This window comes from Zerene cesonia, unplaced genomic scaffold (assembly GCF_012273895.1).
Source record: "Zerene cesonia ecotype Mississippi unplaced genomic scaffold, Zerene_cesonia_1.1 Zces_u006, whole genome shotgun sequence".
NCBI lineage: Eukaryota > Metazoa > Arthropoda > Insecta > Lepidoptera > Pieridae > Zerene > Zerene cesonia.
The window spans coordinates 456,621-469,659 of record NW_024045136.1 but is presented as its reverse complement, the minus strand read 5'-3'; the positions used below and the strand labels follow the sequence as shown (position 1 = coordinate 469,659).

At 39.6% G+C, this 13,039-nt stretch overlaps 1 protein-coding gene across 4 annotated transcripts in view; it reads right to left on the bottom strand.

Annotated features, from left to right (window-relative positions):
• Positions 1-13,039, bottom strand: part of LOC119838924 (protein hu-li tai shao) — a 77,671-nt gene that overhangs the window by 20,738 nt on the left and 43,894 nt on the right. For all 4 annotated transcript variants that reach the window (XM_038365066.1, XM_038365068.1, XM_038365067.1 and 1 more), the window contains exons 3-11: positions 5,909-6,031; positions 5,443-5,616; positions 4,545-4,677; positions 3,364-3,534; positions 2,577-2,744; positions 1,751-1,971; positions 1,151-1,288; positions 872-966; positions 30-150 (exon numbers count right to left, since the gene is read on the bottom strand). In XM_038365066.1, coding sequence (XP_038220994.1) covers positions 30-150; positions 872-966; positions 1,151-1,288; positions 1,751-1,971; positions 2,577-2,744; positions 3,364-3,534; positions 4,545-4,677; positions 5,443-5,616; positions 5,909-6,010 — 1,323 coding nt within the window. In that variant the 5' untranslated portion in view covers positions 6,011-6,031. The remainder of the gene's footprint in view (positions 1-29; positions 151-871; positions 967-1,150; positions 1,289-1,750; positions 1,972-2,576; positions 2,745-3,363; positions 3,535-4,544; positions 4,678-5,442; positions 5,617-5,908; positions 6,032-13,039) is intronic.

The window sequence follows — 13,039 nt, the reverse complement described above, 5'->3', positions numbered from 1 at the left end:
TACTCAGCCTCGACCCGCACGTATTCTACCTTGGTGATCCGCTTCGGGTCGGCGGTGCCCGTCTCGAGCACCTCCACCTTCTGGTACACGTTGGGCGTGTTCAACCAGCGCGTGCGCTCGCCGGCCTTCCCGTGGCCCTTCTTCCACACGCTGCGTGAAAAGAGGAATATGATATCTATACTATAATAAAAAATGGTCGCGATCAATTTCTGTACGTTGAAGATATTTGGAAGTTTTTTTTTTGTGGGGCGTTTTATAAAAAAAATGATGAAGAAGTAATTTAAATTTGTCCGTCTGTATGTCTGCATCTCGAATGAGAATCAAAAACTGCTAAACTCATTTTAATGAAACTTGGTATGGTTATAGCACCTACTCCCAGGAAGGATCTTATTTACTTTTCATCCCGGAAATCGACAAAGTGTCAAATATAGTCAGTCGTCGGTCATTGTCTGTTAGTCCTAATTCTACATTATTGACAAACCGGAACCGAATAAGAAGATCCCTGCAGTGGGAACATGTATAGGCTGATGGTGATGATGATGATGGTGATGGTACAACTAATAGCTAACCGCGGTGATATATCGCAGCGTAATGTAGACTTTCAGGCGATTTTCTCATTATTAACAACCATTGTCAACCGTCACTCCGAATCTAAATATATATAACTCAAAGGTGACTGACTGACATAGTGATCTATCAACGTACAGCCCAAACCACTGGACGGATCGGGATGAAATTTTCACATACAGATAGATGTTATGACGTAAGCATCCGCTAAGAAAGGATTTAGACAAATTCTACCCACAAGGGGATGTTGTCTATACTAGTCTCCTTGAAGTTATTGTCAGTCCCTCTTCGAGGGCGAACATACCCTTGCTTATAAAGCTCCTCCTCTTCCAGGAGGTAGCCGAGCGAGGATACGGCCGGCGGCACCTCCACGTCGTTCTTGGGTCGCGGCACGTCGTTCTGAAATTAAATGGAACATGTCATTTCATTTCATTTCATTTCATTTCATTTCATTTCATTTCATTTCATTTCACTTCATTTCATTTCATTTCATTTCATTCATTTCATTTATTTCAATTCATTTCATTTCATTTCAATAGAAAAAAAAGGACAAAAAAGGAGCGTGATATGGCGTATAACTCACCTTGATAAGCGGATGTCTATATATATATCCGGTGCGGAAGCCGGCGTTGTCCAACATTCGCATCAGCGCCTCGAACTCCTCGCCGCCGACGCGCCATTTCTTCTCGTCCGCCGGCGGTTTGTGGGTCGATTCGTATATCTGAAACACGTTTTCGGACAGTGATTAGATTAACGGATTTAAAGCGCGTTCCGTGTAAAAAAAATTGGTGAAAATTGACGAATGTGATGTAGTTCGTTTATATAATAGCGGGCAACTGTGATTGGTTATGGAATCGTTAGCGTGGGCAATAATGACAAACTGCGTGCGTGTCTTTGTGGTAAAACGCCACTTTAAGCATCTAAAACTGACTGTCTGCTATCCACTGTGACCAATGGTGACCGATAGAGACCAAAAGTGACCAAGAGTGACTAACAATGACCAAAAGTGACCCAGTATTGCCATCGTTTACCAATTATGACCAATAATGACGAACTGTGATCAACGGGGACTAAAATTGACCAAATGTGACCCAACTGCGCACACACGTGGCGAATCGCAGCTGCACGTCGGCAACTATAACCAACACTGACCAATAGTGACTAACAACGATCGTGCACCCACCTGGCGCCTGGTCTCGTCGTCCAGGAGGCTCAGCTCGTCCAGCGGCAGCGTGGCGAGCCGCAGCTGCACGTCACACGCGGTGTTCAGGTTCTTCGCCTGGTAGAACGCCTCCTCGAGCGTCGCGCCGCAGCAGAGCGCGCCGCCGCCGCTCAGCATCAGCACCTTCGAGTGCGGCCCGAGCGCGCGGACCAGCTTCTCGCACTCCTCGTTGTCGAGGACACCTGCAATTGGGAAATAAAATGATTAGCATCGTTTTAAACACACCCTTTAATTATATAGAATCAACTAGCTGACCCTGCAAACGCTGTTCTGCCTTAAAGAGTAAGGGGTATGAAAAATAGATGTTGGCCGATTCTCAGACATACCCAATGTGCACACAAAATTTCATAAGAATCGGTCCAGCCGTTTCGGAGGAGTTTGGTAACTAACATTGTGCAACGGACAATTTTCCATATAAGACTAAATTGCCTCACTTGCTCTTATAAAAAGTATTTGATCCTGGAGAATGAGATAAACTCATGAAATTATTATACTGTCACTGATTAATTATTCATCAGTTTACAAAGGATGTTTACAATACATCAATTTATAGTAAAACAAAATCAAGTCCAATGGAGTTAGTTACATTATATATGACAATACAGGTAATACAAAAATACGTAACGAAGCGGTCAACGCTGTCATAAGAAGTTATCCCTTCAAAAACGAAAAGTTGAACTGAAATTATTTACTATCTCATCATAGACGGAATGTAGTTAGTTTTAAATCGCATCTGTAACACACTACATAACTTTTAGTATGGTGAAGTGACATTTGTGCGACTCACCCAACGGCACCCGGTGGTACGCCAGCTGGCCGAGCGTCGCCGCCTCGGCGCACAGCGCGAGCAGGCCGCGCCTCGTCGACGAGACGGCGAGCGCGGCCGGCGAGCGCAGGTGCAGCACGCAGCGTATGTCCGGCCGGGCGGCGTGCACGCTCGCGTGCAGCGAGAAACCTGCCGGCCGAATGTGGATCGGGAATAGACAAGCGTGTCACATAAACACACACACACACACACACAATGGAGGTAGGTACACGTCTGTAAAGCTAGCGTAGTACTACTAGTAGCGTAGACTGCGTTTTAACAATGAAACTAACGGTCTTCAGATGAGATAACTAAACCAAATCAAATGGTAGACACCAGCTTTCAAATAAACAAAGGTATCGACAAAATCAGTTCTTCCAGTCGAAAGTTATGAGATGACAAAACAAAAAAAAACCTTGACGCACTGATTTTATTAATTCTTATTTTATATTTTTTATTTTTTTTTATTTTTATTTTAAATGCTGGTAAAGCTGTGCCTACCTGTAATTTAGATACATAAGTACTAATGTGTTGATGTATAGTTTAATGTTTTAATAGTTTTAACAAGAAATTATGTATCTAGTTGTTAAGCCTTTATTTAAATAAATAAATAAATAAATATGGCCTGTGTGGGTAACAGTAAATAACAGATCCCATATAATTAATAAATAACAGTAGTAAAAATTAACAAATATATTATATATTGTAGATAGAGTCGAACTCTTCTATTATTACTGGGATCTTCCTTCTACCAAACACCCACACTCACCCTCAACGTTCACAGGGAAGTTGGTGGTCCCCTGGTCGACGACGGTCCCCTGCATGTCCACCTTCACCAGCGACGAGGCGGTCACCTCGTGCGGCAGTATGCCGCGGGGCGTGGTCAGCACTTGCTCGACAGCGGTGTTCAGGCGAGCGGTGATCTGACCGCTGAAACCGCCTGAAAATTTCGATTACACTTTAATTTTGGGAAAGCTAGGACATATCACGTTTATATATTATAATATTATATAACATCTTCTAAGGAAGTTTTATTTCAAGGAAGTTCTCAGCAAAATATTTTTTTAAATTCTAGTACAGAAAAAAAAAGTTATCATGTAGGAAAATCGACTTTTTTTTTAATTTCACTGTTGAATTAATGATATGGGGACCATCCCCATATCATTCTGATATCTTTAATACAGGTTAAATCTGTAACCTAGCAAAGATATCGGTCTTGAACCTTTGATAGTTTGTTTGTTTGTTTGATAGTTAAAATTGTTTTTCTCCATGACTTATCTCCTGGGACAATTTTACACTTTTCATTGTGACTAGACAACTGTTTGTACATTGTGTTTATATGTGTCAATCAGCTATATGGAATAAGTGTGTTCAAATAAACCAATAATGCAAATAAACATATTAACAAAAAAAAACTTTAAAAGTCTCTCTTTAATAATAGTCTCTCTTGCCATACAGAATAATGAGTACACATACAGGGAACTTAACATATTATAGGGATAGTAAGATAGACTCATAAAATTATTGTATTGTCACCAATCGTGATCAAATGACTAATTAAAATCTGTCCATTAAATGTGAGTCAAAATTTAGTCTAAAAGAGACTCAATGAGATACAGACGTGCTATGAAAAGCGTTTAAAATTCTGAGCACCTAGCGGTAATCTTTATCATCAGTCTATCCTAACGCATACCTTAACTTCAACATATCTATACAAAAACACCTTTATCGTATACTAGCTGTTCGCCCCGGCTTCGCCAGTGGTACATTTCCGGGGCAAAAAGTATCCTATAGCACTCGGGAATAACGTAGCTTTTTTCTGTTGAAAGAAAATTTCAAAATCGGACCAGTAATTTCGGAGCACTTAGGGTACAAACAAAAAAAAAACTTTTCCTCTTTACCTCTCGTATATGAGTATAGATTATAATAACCTTACATAATACAACTTACTCTGCGTCCACCCAAACAGGTCGACCAGCCGGTACACCGAGGCGAGCTTGCAGCGGAGTATCTTCTCCCCCTTCTCGTATCCGACACCCTCGATGCCGCGGATGTCGTTGATCGGCAGCACGCAACTCGGCCCCTGGAATGTGTTATGTACCATATGTTATATGACGGAAGGTTGTTAATTGCAATATATGAATAGTAGATTGGTGAAGGCAACCAACTTGAGACCTGCATGTCATTGAAATGGATATAAACAACGATATGTGTGCCTCTGCCTAAAGCCACAAATCACTCGCGTGCGGGATTAGCCCTAATCTTCATAGATATCATATATCTCTCCATAGGACATACGGCATAAGATTTAAGGCATCGGGTTTCGAACATGGGCAACAGAAAAAGTGTTTAATTTGAACAATCCCTAGCCTCTATCTTTTTACCTAACATCTTACTGACATTTGCAAGTGCTTATCGAAGATTCCTTTAGAGACTGACATAACTCAGTTACTGTATCATACTCGCTGTATTTCTGATACGGTACCAAATAAAGGCATGTCTATGTCTATCACAAACGTACTTGACTAACGCTCTCAAAGGCATCAAATTTAAAAATATTCATTTACACGGAAAATAGGCAAATTCCACTACAAAGATCACAGACGCATATATCAACGGGAGGCCCATATCCTTTTCCTTACCCTTACCAGTCCTTTCCTTTATTCCTCTCGTCAATCTTAATCCCTTTCCAATAAAAGGTCGGCAATCCATTTGTAAAGGTGTAATGTCTCCAATCGGCCTTACGCTTATCCAGTCTACACGGGCGGTGGTAGCGCTTACCATCAGGCATTCCACCAGCTCCATTGGCGACGATGACATGAACAACATCCAATTGATTCCCACTCACCCGCAAGCTGCCCGTGTGCAGCCGCCCGCCGACCATCTCGCGGATCCTCTGCAGCAGCGGCGCGTCGCCGCCCTCGTGCATCTGCTGGTCGAGCACGCGCTCCAGCTCCTCGCGGAACAGCTTCGACGACATGAGCGCCTCGACGCGCTTGCGCCGCTCCATCTCGCGGACGTCCTGGGGAAATAGACAATATAGAATACTAGGGCATATAGCAGAGCAAGAAATTGGGGCATTTTTTTTGGTATATGAGCATTAACAACTTTTTGAATCAGCGATGAAATGTGCAAAAGAGTGCATTAAATATGAGGACATAATATAGCATTCTTTACCCCATTCACAAATTGCAAATGTGCATGGGCGTTGGTGATCGCTTACCATCAGGCGAACCGTCAGCTAAGTAACCCGCTATGGGTTGAAAAACAAAAATTTTATATATATATATATATATATATATATATATACTCACAGCATCGATATCAGCCGGCCGCTGCTTCAACCGGTCCTCCTCCTCCGCCGACAGCGTCGCGTTGCCGTTCGGCAGCGTCGTCTCTGTGTCGGTGTCGGCCATCTTGTACACTTGTCCGCTCGTCTGTTGAACAAAAAAAAATAATAATAAATAAACAATAAGTATACGACTTCGCATTAACTTTTTTGCAGCCAACTTCAAAAAAGGAGGTTCAAATTTTTTCTTTTATATTTATTTAAAATTTGATGACTACCCATTTAAATTTGATTTAATTTTGACAATTTGATGGCGCTTTAGCTACCTTTAAAAAGAATTATTCAAATCTTATCATGAAACAACGCCTCAAAATTAGCTAACCCACAAATTAATCCTTTACTAATATAACTAAACCCTTATGAATTATAAACAATCTCGGGTCCATACAAGATCAGTTTATGACGTCATTAGCTCCGACTGAAACGCATAAATAATCTAAAGAAACTCGTAAACTGTCAAAGACGTACATCTCCATGGCCGTTGAAAGCTTAACTTCGAATATAATTTAATGTATATTATTATGCAACGTCGACCGGCGCTTCAGCATCGGGCAACATTTTTCACAAACGCGAGCTACTATTAATTACTTATTATTCTCAAACAAAAGTGTTGTCTATGACCCGATTTCACCGGCCAAATTGCCTTTGTCGAAATACGTCAGTCTGTCATCAATCTGTCACTTTTGACAGTAGGCGTTTAGTTGTTTACGTAGTAATTTTTTTTTTTTTGTTTTGTAAGAATACCGTCAAACTGTAATTTTAGAAGATACATAGCAATGTTTCGCTAATGGTTTTATTTCTATAACGACATTGACTTGACGACTTTTTTTAAACATGCCTAGATGTTGGAAATTATGATGCCTAAATGGTTGGTGGGATAGGTCAGATATTATGGAAAAATTAAATTACTTTTTATGTGCGAGTTGGCATAGGAGCCGGTAGGTCACCTGATGGTAAGCGACCACTGATCATGATATGATCATTAGGAGTGGTCTTACGCCTCTGTAAATGGTTACCAACGTTGATGGATAACTTCTATCCGTTATCTATTCTAATAGGGACAGAAGACTGTTGGAATTTGTTAAAGAATAGAACTGGGCAGGTAAAGAATAAATTTTTAAAATTATGTTACTATTTAAATACGTCTAACATTTAGATAGTAATAAGGTTATTTGCTACGGAATTGACAAGACTAATATATAATATGTATTACATACACTGCACCTAAAATATTCCACAGTATAGTCAGTAAAGATTAATCATGAATGCCGCATAAAATCATTTAATTTAATATAGAAAAAAAAAACTATCCTTCACTCAATACCGATAATACCCGCGTAAAAAAATATAAGACAATAAACCATCTGTCCGAGCACACGCACGCGAATCTCTACGTCCGTACCACCTGTGTGCATTTCGGACGAAACCTACGAAATATCCCCGTGCGAACTGAACTTAATCCTACTTCCAACTAATCCTATTTTATTATTATCCTACTAATATTATAAATGCGAAAGTTTGTAAGGATGTGTGTGTGTGTGTTTGTTGCTCTTTCACGCAAAAACTGTTGAACCGATTGCTATGAAATTTGGTACGTAGACAGCTGGACAACTGGAATAACACATAGGCACCTCTTTATCCCGATATTCCTACGGGATACGAACTAACGCGGGTGAAACCACGGGGCGCAGCTAGTTTTCAATAAAGCCTAACAGCATATGACGTAACAGCGCAACAACCATAGTTTCCACACGAAACCGGCTCTCATCACACAATGGCGGAGTCATCACACTTTCATTTTTGACCCGAATGCACTTCGCGGCTTGCGCAAGCGCCGTGAGAAGTTTAGATCCACTAATTAGCAAATAGCTATTATCCGATTGTGCCGTTTCGGGTGGATCATTTGGCGAATTTCGGTCTAATTGTGATTAGATTTCTAATTTATAATTGTACTATTATTATTATTTTTTAGCAAAAATAACTAAAAACGCTTAAAATTATCAGAACAAGACCAAATTTAAAGGGACCACACGGGAGGCACCAGCTTTCGAACAAAGAAAGAATCATGGAAATCGATTCACCCTGTAAAATACAATAGAATTGTTCTCAATTTCCTCCACCTGTTTCGTAGCCGGTTAAAAACCCAGTTTTGCAATTATTCACTGTAAACTTAACCGCCTCCTTGGTTCGAACGTATAACCGAGAGGTTCTTACGTATCACGACCTATCTTAGAGTTGCTTTGAAATACAAAAACCCTATCTTTTACAATATAATTTAAAAAGCCAACCATCCCCTTGCCCGTGAAGCGGAACTGATCTGGCTAAAGAAATGGCATTCAACGCTATTAGAGGACATGAGATCTTACACTCATTATTCGGTCATGTATACAAAATATTAATAAAATAACATATTTAGAATTTTTATCTGAATATCTGGTTGCTACGCCTAATCTCTGGAAAGACTGAGTCAATTTTGAAAGAACTTGCCCTGGCAGATACCTAGGTGATGTAATGTGGAATAACTTAGGTTACTTAGTGTTTTCTAGTGTTTGATTTTACGCGAGTATTGTACATTTAGAAATTAAAAACTTTTTAACGGATTTTAAACGCGATTTATTATATTATTAACACTCAACAGCGAGCGTGGTCACGGGGAGACTGCTGCTTAGGTTACTTATTTTCCAATGTAATAAAGGAAAGAGGAAGAAGAAATAAGAATGTTACAATTTAAACAAAAACATATTTACGCGTGTCAATTCGCTAGTGTCCAATTTCACACGTTCACACTTTTCCAGTTCCACCTGTCCATCGCCCTAATGATTGTGACGAGTCTGATGACGTAATCTTGTTTTTTTCACGCACACATGAACACAACAGATTAGTTAGTTAAACCCGTGAATCAGCTCGTTTGATTCGTACTCTTAAAAATTTAAAGGAATAGAAAAAATTCGATCACGAGGCGAGGATTCGAAGCGGCGTCATTTTGCCAAACCGTACCAACGCCTAGCCACGATCGGCCAACCGCGATCTCACCTCAGCAATCGAATTACTTCTACTCTTTCGGTTTTATGTGCCTAAAGGACACTCGGTATTTTTTCCCTTCTTTACAAATTTCTTATTTATAAAGCATTAACTGCGCACCGCGGTTTCACCCACGTAAGTCCGTATCCCGTAGGTATATCGGGATAAAAAGTTGCCTATATGTTATTCCAATTGTCCAACTGTCTACGTACCAAATTTCATTGCTATCGGTTCAAAAAAACGGTTCAGTAGTTTTTGCGTGAAAGAGCAACAAACACACACACCCTTACAAACTTTCGCATCTATAATATTAGTAGGATAGGATTTCAATGCTATAAACGTAGAAATTAGCTTCATATTAATTCATATGGCCGATATCGTCATAAATCTTCCAACGTGAGTGGTCGTCGTTAACCATAAGACATATCGCTAAATGTCGCCAATTATTCATTCCCGCCGATAAACGATAATTAATATATTTCAACGCTTCAATCGCGAATAATGATTTAATGTACATTATTACTTCATTAACGATACAGCGTAGTTGCACGTGTTATGTAATTATTACATGGTTACAAATGTAGTAGTATTTCATCTACTGTTCAAAAGAAAGAAAAGTATTTACTGACATAACATATGATACGAATACAGAGATTATTGAAAAAAGCAGTGGTGGCTCAGCGGTGAGGACGTCAAGACTTAAAATCGATACGTCGTAGGTTCTAGACCAGGCGAGCGTGCGAAAAATAAATCGATTTTTCAGTTCTTCCTTCCGTCAATCCTTTCTTAATCCCTTTCCAAAAAGTCTTTTTAAAGTCGGTAATCTATTCGTAGAGACGTAAGGTCTGTTATCGACCTCACGCCTCACCAAATGTTCATGGGCGGTGGTAGCGCTTACCATCAGGCGACCCACCAACTCCAGTGCCGACTAGGATATAAAAAAACGCGTATCATTATACACATATCAAAGAAAAAATATTACACACACACATACACACACACACACATAGGTGGGTAAATCTTACGTCTGTCGCATCACAATAATATCGCAAGCGCCGATGCATCAGTGTCAACGCCCGGATCCATTCACCAGCTCGCACGAATCGCGACGGGGTTTACGCACCACTCGGCTTGTATTAAAGTGGGGGGTAGCGGTGGGGGCTGGCTGGGGGTGGGGGGGGGTTGTGAGAGGTGGTACCGAAAGCTTGTCGCTTTCAGCCTGAATATGAATAATATAATACGCATCGAACTGATCACCTGACCTACACATAGACAGACTAAGAAGGAAAAATCCACGTATCTAAACATATATCATGCTCTCCATTTATCAAATAAATTCTTACACGTAAAATCTGCAGTTGACCTACTTAATATGAATCCTACTTCCTACTTAATATTATAAATGCGAAAGTTTGTAAGGATGTGTGTGTGTTTGTTGCTCTTTCACGCAAAAACTACAGAATCGATTGCAATGCAATTCGGTACGTAGACAGCTGAACAACTGAAATAACACATAGGCAACTTTTTATCCCGATATTCCTACGGGATACGGACTCACGCGGATGAAACCGCGGGGCGCTACAGCGAGTATCATATAAAAACGAAAATGTACACTTTCAAACCACAACATTCGATTCATACGAAAATTAAAACGTTACTAGGTGAAGATCTGTGGCCGAACAAAGAGTTTCATATTTAAAAACTAGCTGTCTGCCCTGTCCTGCCCTGTCTTGTGCCTTTAAACAAAAACGTTGGAAAAAAAAAACCATTACCGAATGCGTCGAGCCGTTCATACATATTTGTTCTGCGGTTTTGTCCGCGATTATAACCGCAGACCACCGTTAGATATCTACACTGCACTATTATTATTATAAAGAGGAAACTTTTGTAATTTGGTATGTTTGGAACGCTTTCACGCGAAAACCGTTGGACCGATTACAAAAAAAATTCATTCACCATTAGAAAGCCGCAACTGACTTCTCTGAGTGACATCACACTAATATTATAAATGCGAGAGTCTGTTTGTTTGTCCGTGAATCACGCTGAAACTACTGAACAGATTTTGATTAAATTTGACATACAGACAGGGTATAAGCTGACGTTTTATCCGGATTTAATGCTCCCTTGCGATAAAAAGGGAATCTTGATATCCGGGCGGAGCCCGAACAAGCGTCGAGTAGGCTATATATGCGAAGCCGGGGCGAACAGCTAGTCTAACACATGTGTATCTATATATCGACACATCTCTGTATAAACGAGACTAATAAAAAAAGCACTTTTAATCCACGGCGCGTCTAATAAGGTCGTATAGGTACCAACTACGATATTATATAAATAACTAGCTGCGCCCCGCGGTTTCACCCGCGTAAGTCCGTATCCCGTAGGAATATCGGGATAAAAAATAGATGTTGGCCGATTCTCAGACCTACCCAATATGCTTACCAAATTTCAGAGGAATCGGTCAAGCCGTTTCGGAGGAGTATGGCAACGAAAACTGTGACACGAGAATTTTATATATATAGAAGAAGACTAGCTGCACCCGGCAAACGCTGTTCTGCCTTACTCTTATCATTTAGGGGTATGAAAAATAGATGTTGGCCGATTCTCATAGATACCGAGTAAGCACAAAAAATTTCATCAAAATCGGTCAAGCCGTTTTGGAGGAGTATGGCAACGAAAACTGTGACACGAGAATTTTATATATTAGATATTATATTAATCAGTACAGAAAAAGTTTGTCCATAGATTAAGTTATATCACCAAAAACAATACAGTTAGAAACTATCATGAACGACTGAGTTTTTTCAAAATGGAATCTTTAGAAACGCGCAGAAATGCCTCACAGCTTCTATGCCTATATAAATTATTGAATAATGAGATAGACTGTTCATCACTGTTGTCACAAATTGCTGTGCCTACCTGTAATTTAGATACATAAGTACCTACCAATGTGTTGATGTATATTTTAATGTTTTAATAGTTTTAAAAAGAAATTATGTATCTAGTTGGTAAGCCTTTATTTAAAAAAATAAAAAAATAAATAAATAAATAAATATTGTAAGAAATCGGGTCAGTTATTTATGCATCTTAAGTAACAGCGCAATAGCCGCATACGCGTCGGTAATTTGAGGCAATAAGCCATACGAGTTGCTTCCGGTATCGATATTATATTGTCGTCGTCGCTATGGCAACGGAGCGGCGTACATCGCGGCGCGGCTACGCTGTACGGTACGCGTGCGTTGTGTGTATCGCTGTGTAAGCAGAAATGTATATAGTATAGAATTGCTTTGCGCGAAGAAGCGAATGCCAGTAATTACGGACTCCAAATAGGATTTTATATTAAATTTTTTTTTTTTTTTTAAATCTTAAATTTTGAAGTGAAACTTCTTTAGAATCGTTGTGATTTCAAACAGGTAAGAGACCCAAATACGAAAATGTGTAGAATGAAGCCGGCAAAGAATGAGACAGAAATATACATACTATTTTATATCTTATATATAAAATTCTCGTGTCACAATGTTAGTCTCTATACTCCTCCGAAACGGCTTGACCGATTCCTCTGAAATTTGGTAAGCATATTGGGTAGGTCTGAGAATCGGCTAACATCTATTTTTCACACCCCTAAATGATAAGAGTAAGGCAGAACAGCGTTTGCCGGGTGCAGCTAGTTTTATATATATTCATCTCATTCTTTTGTCGATTTACTGAAGTTTCACTTCTATCGTGTGTGAAAATCGCACACACACCTTTTTTTACTATAGAATCGACGAAATTGTCTCGCTCTTATAAATAAAAAAAAAAGTAATAATACTGGCGATCCTTATCAGGATAATAAGATAAACTCATGTAATTATTGTATTGTCATCGATCATTGATAAATATGCAAAGTTGGACTTAAATCTATCCGTTTAAAAGTGGGTCAGAGTCGAGTTTACGGGAGTATTAATAAAAAAAATTACTTCCGCTTAAATTTCGATACTAAATTAATCTATACCAATGTTACAAAGACAAAACATACTGTACAGTTTGTATGTACGTTTGTAATATTTTCATACATAAACTAATGGACCGAAAT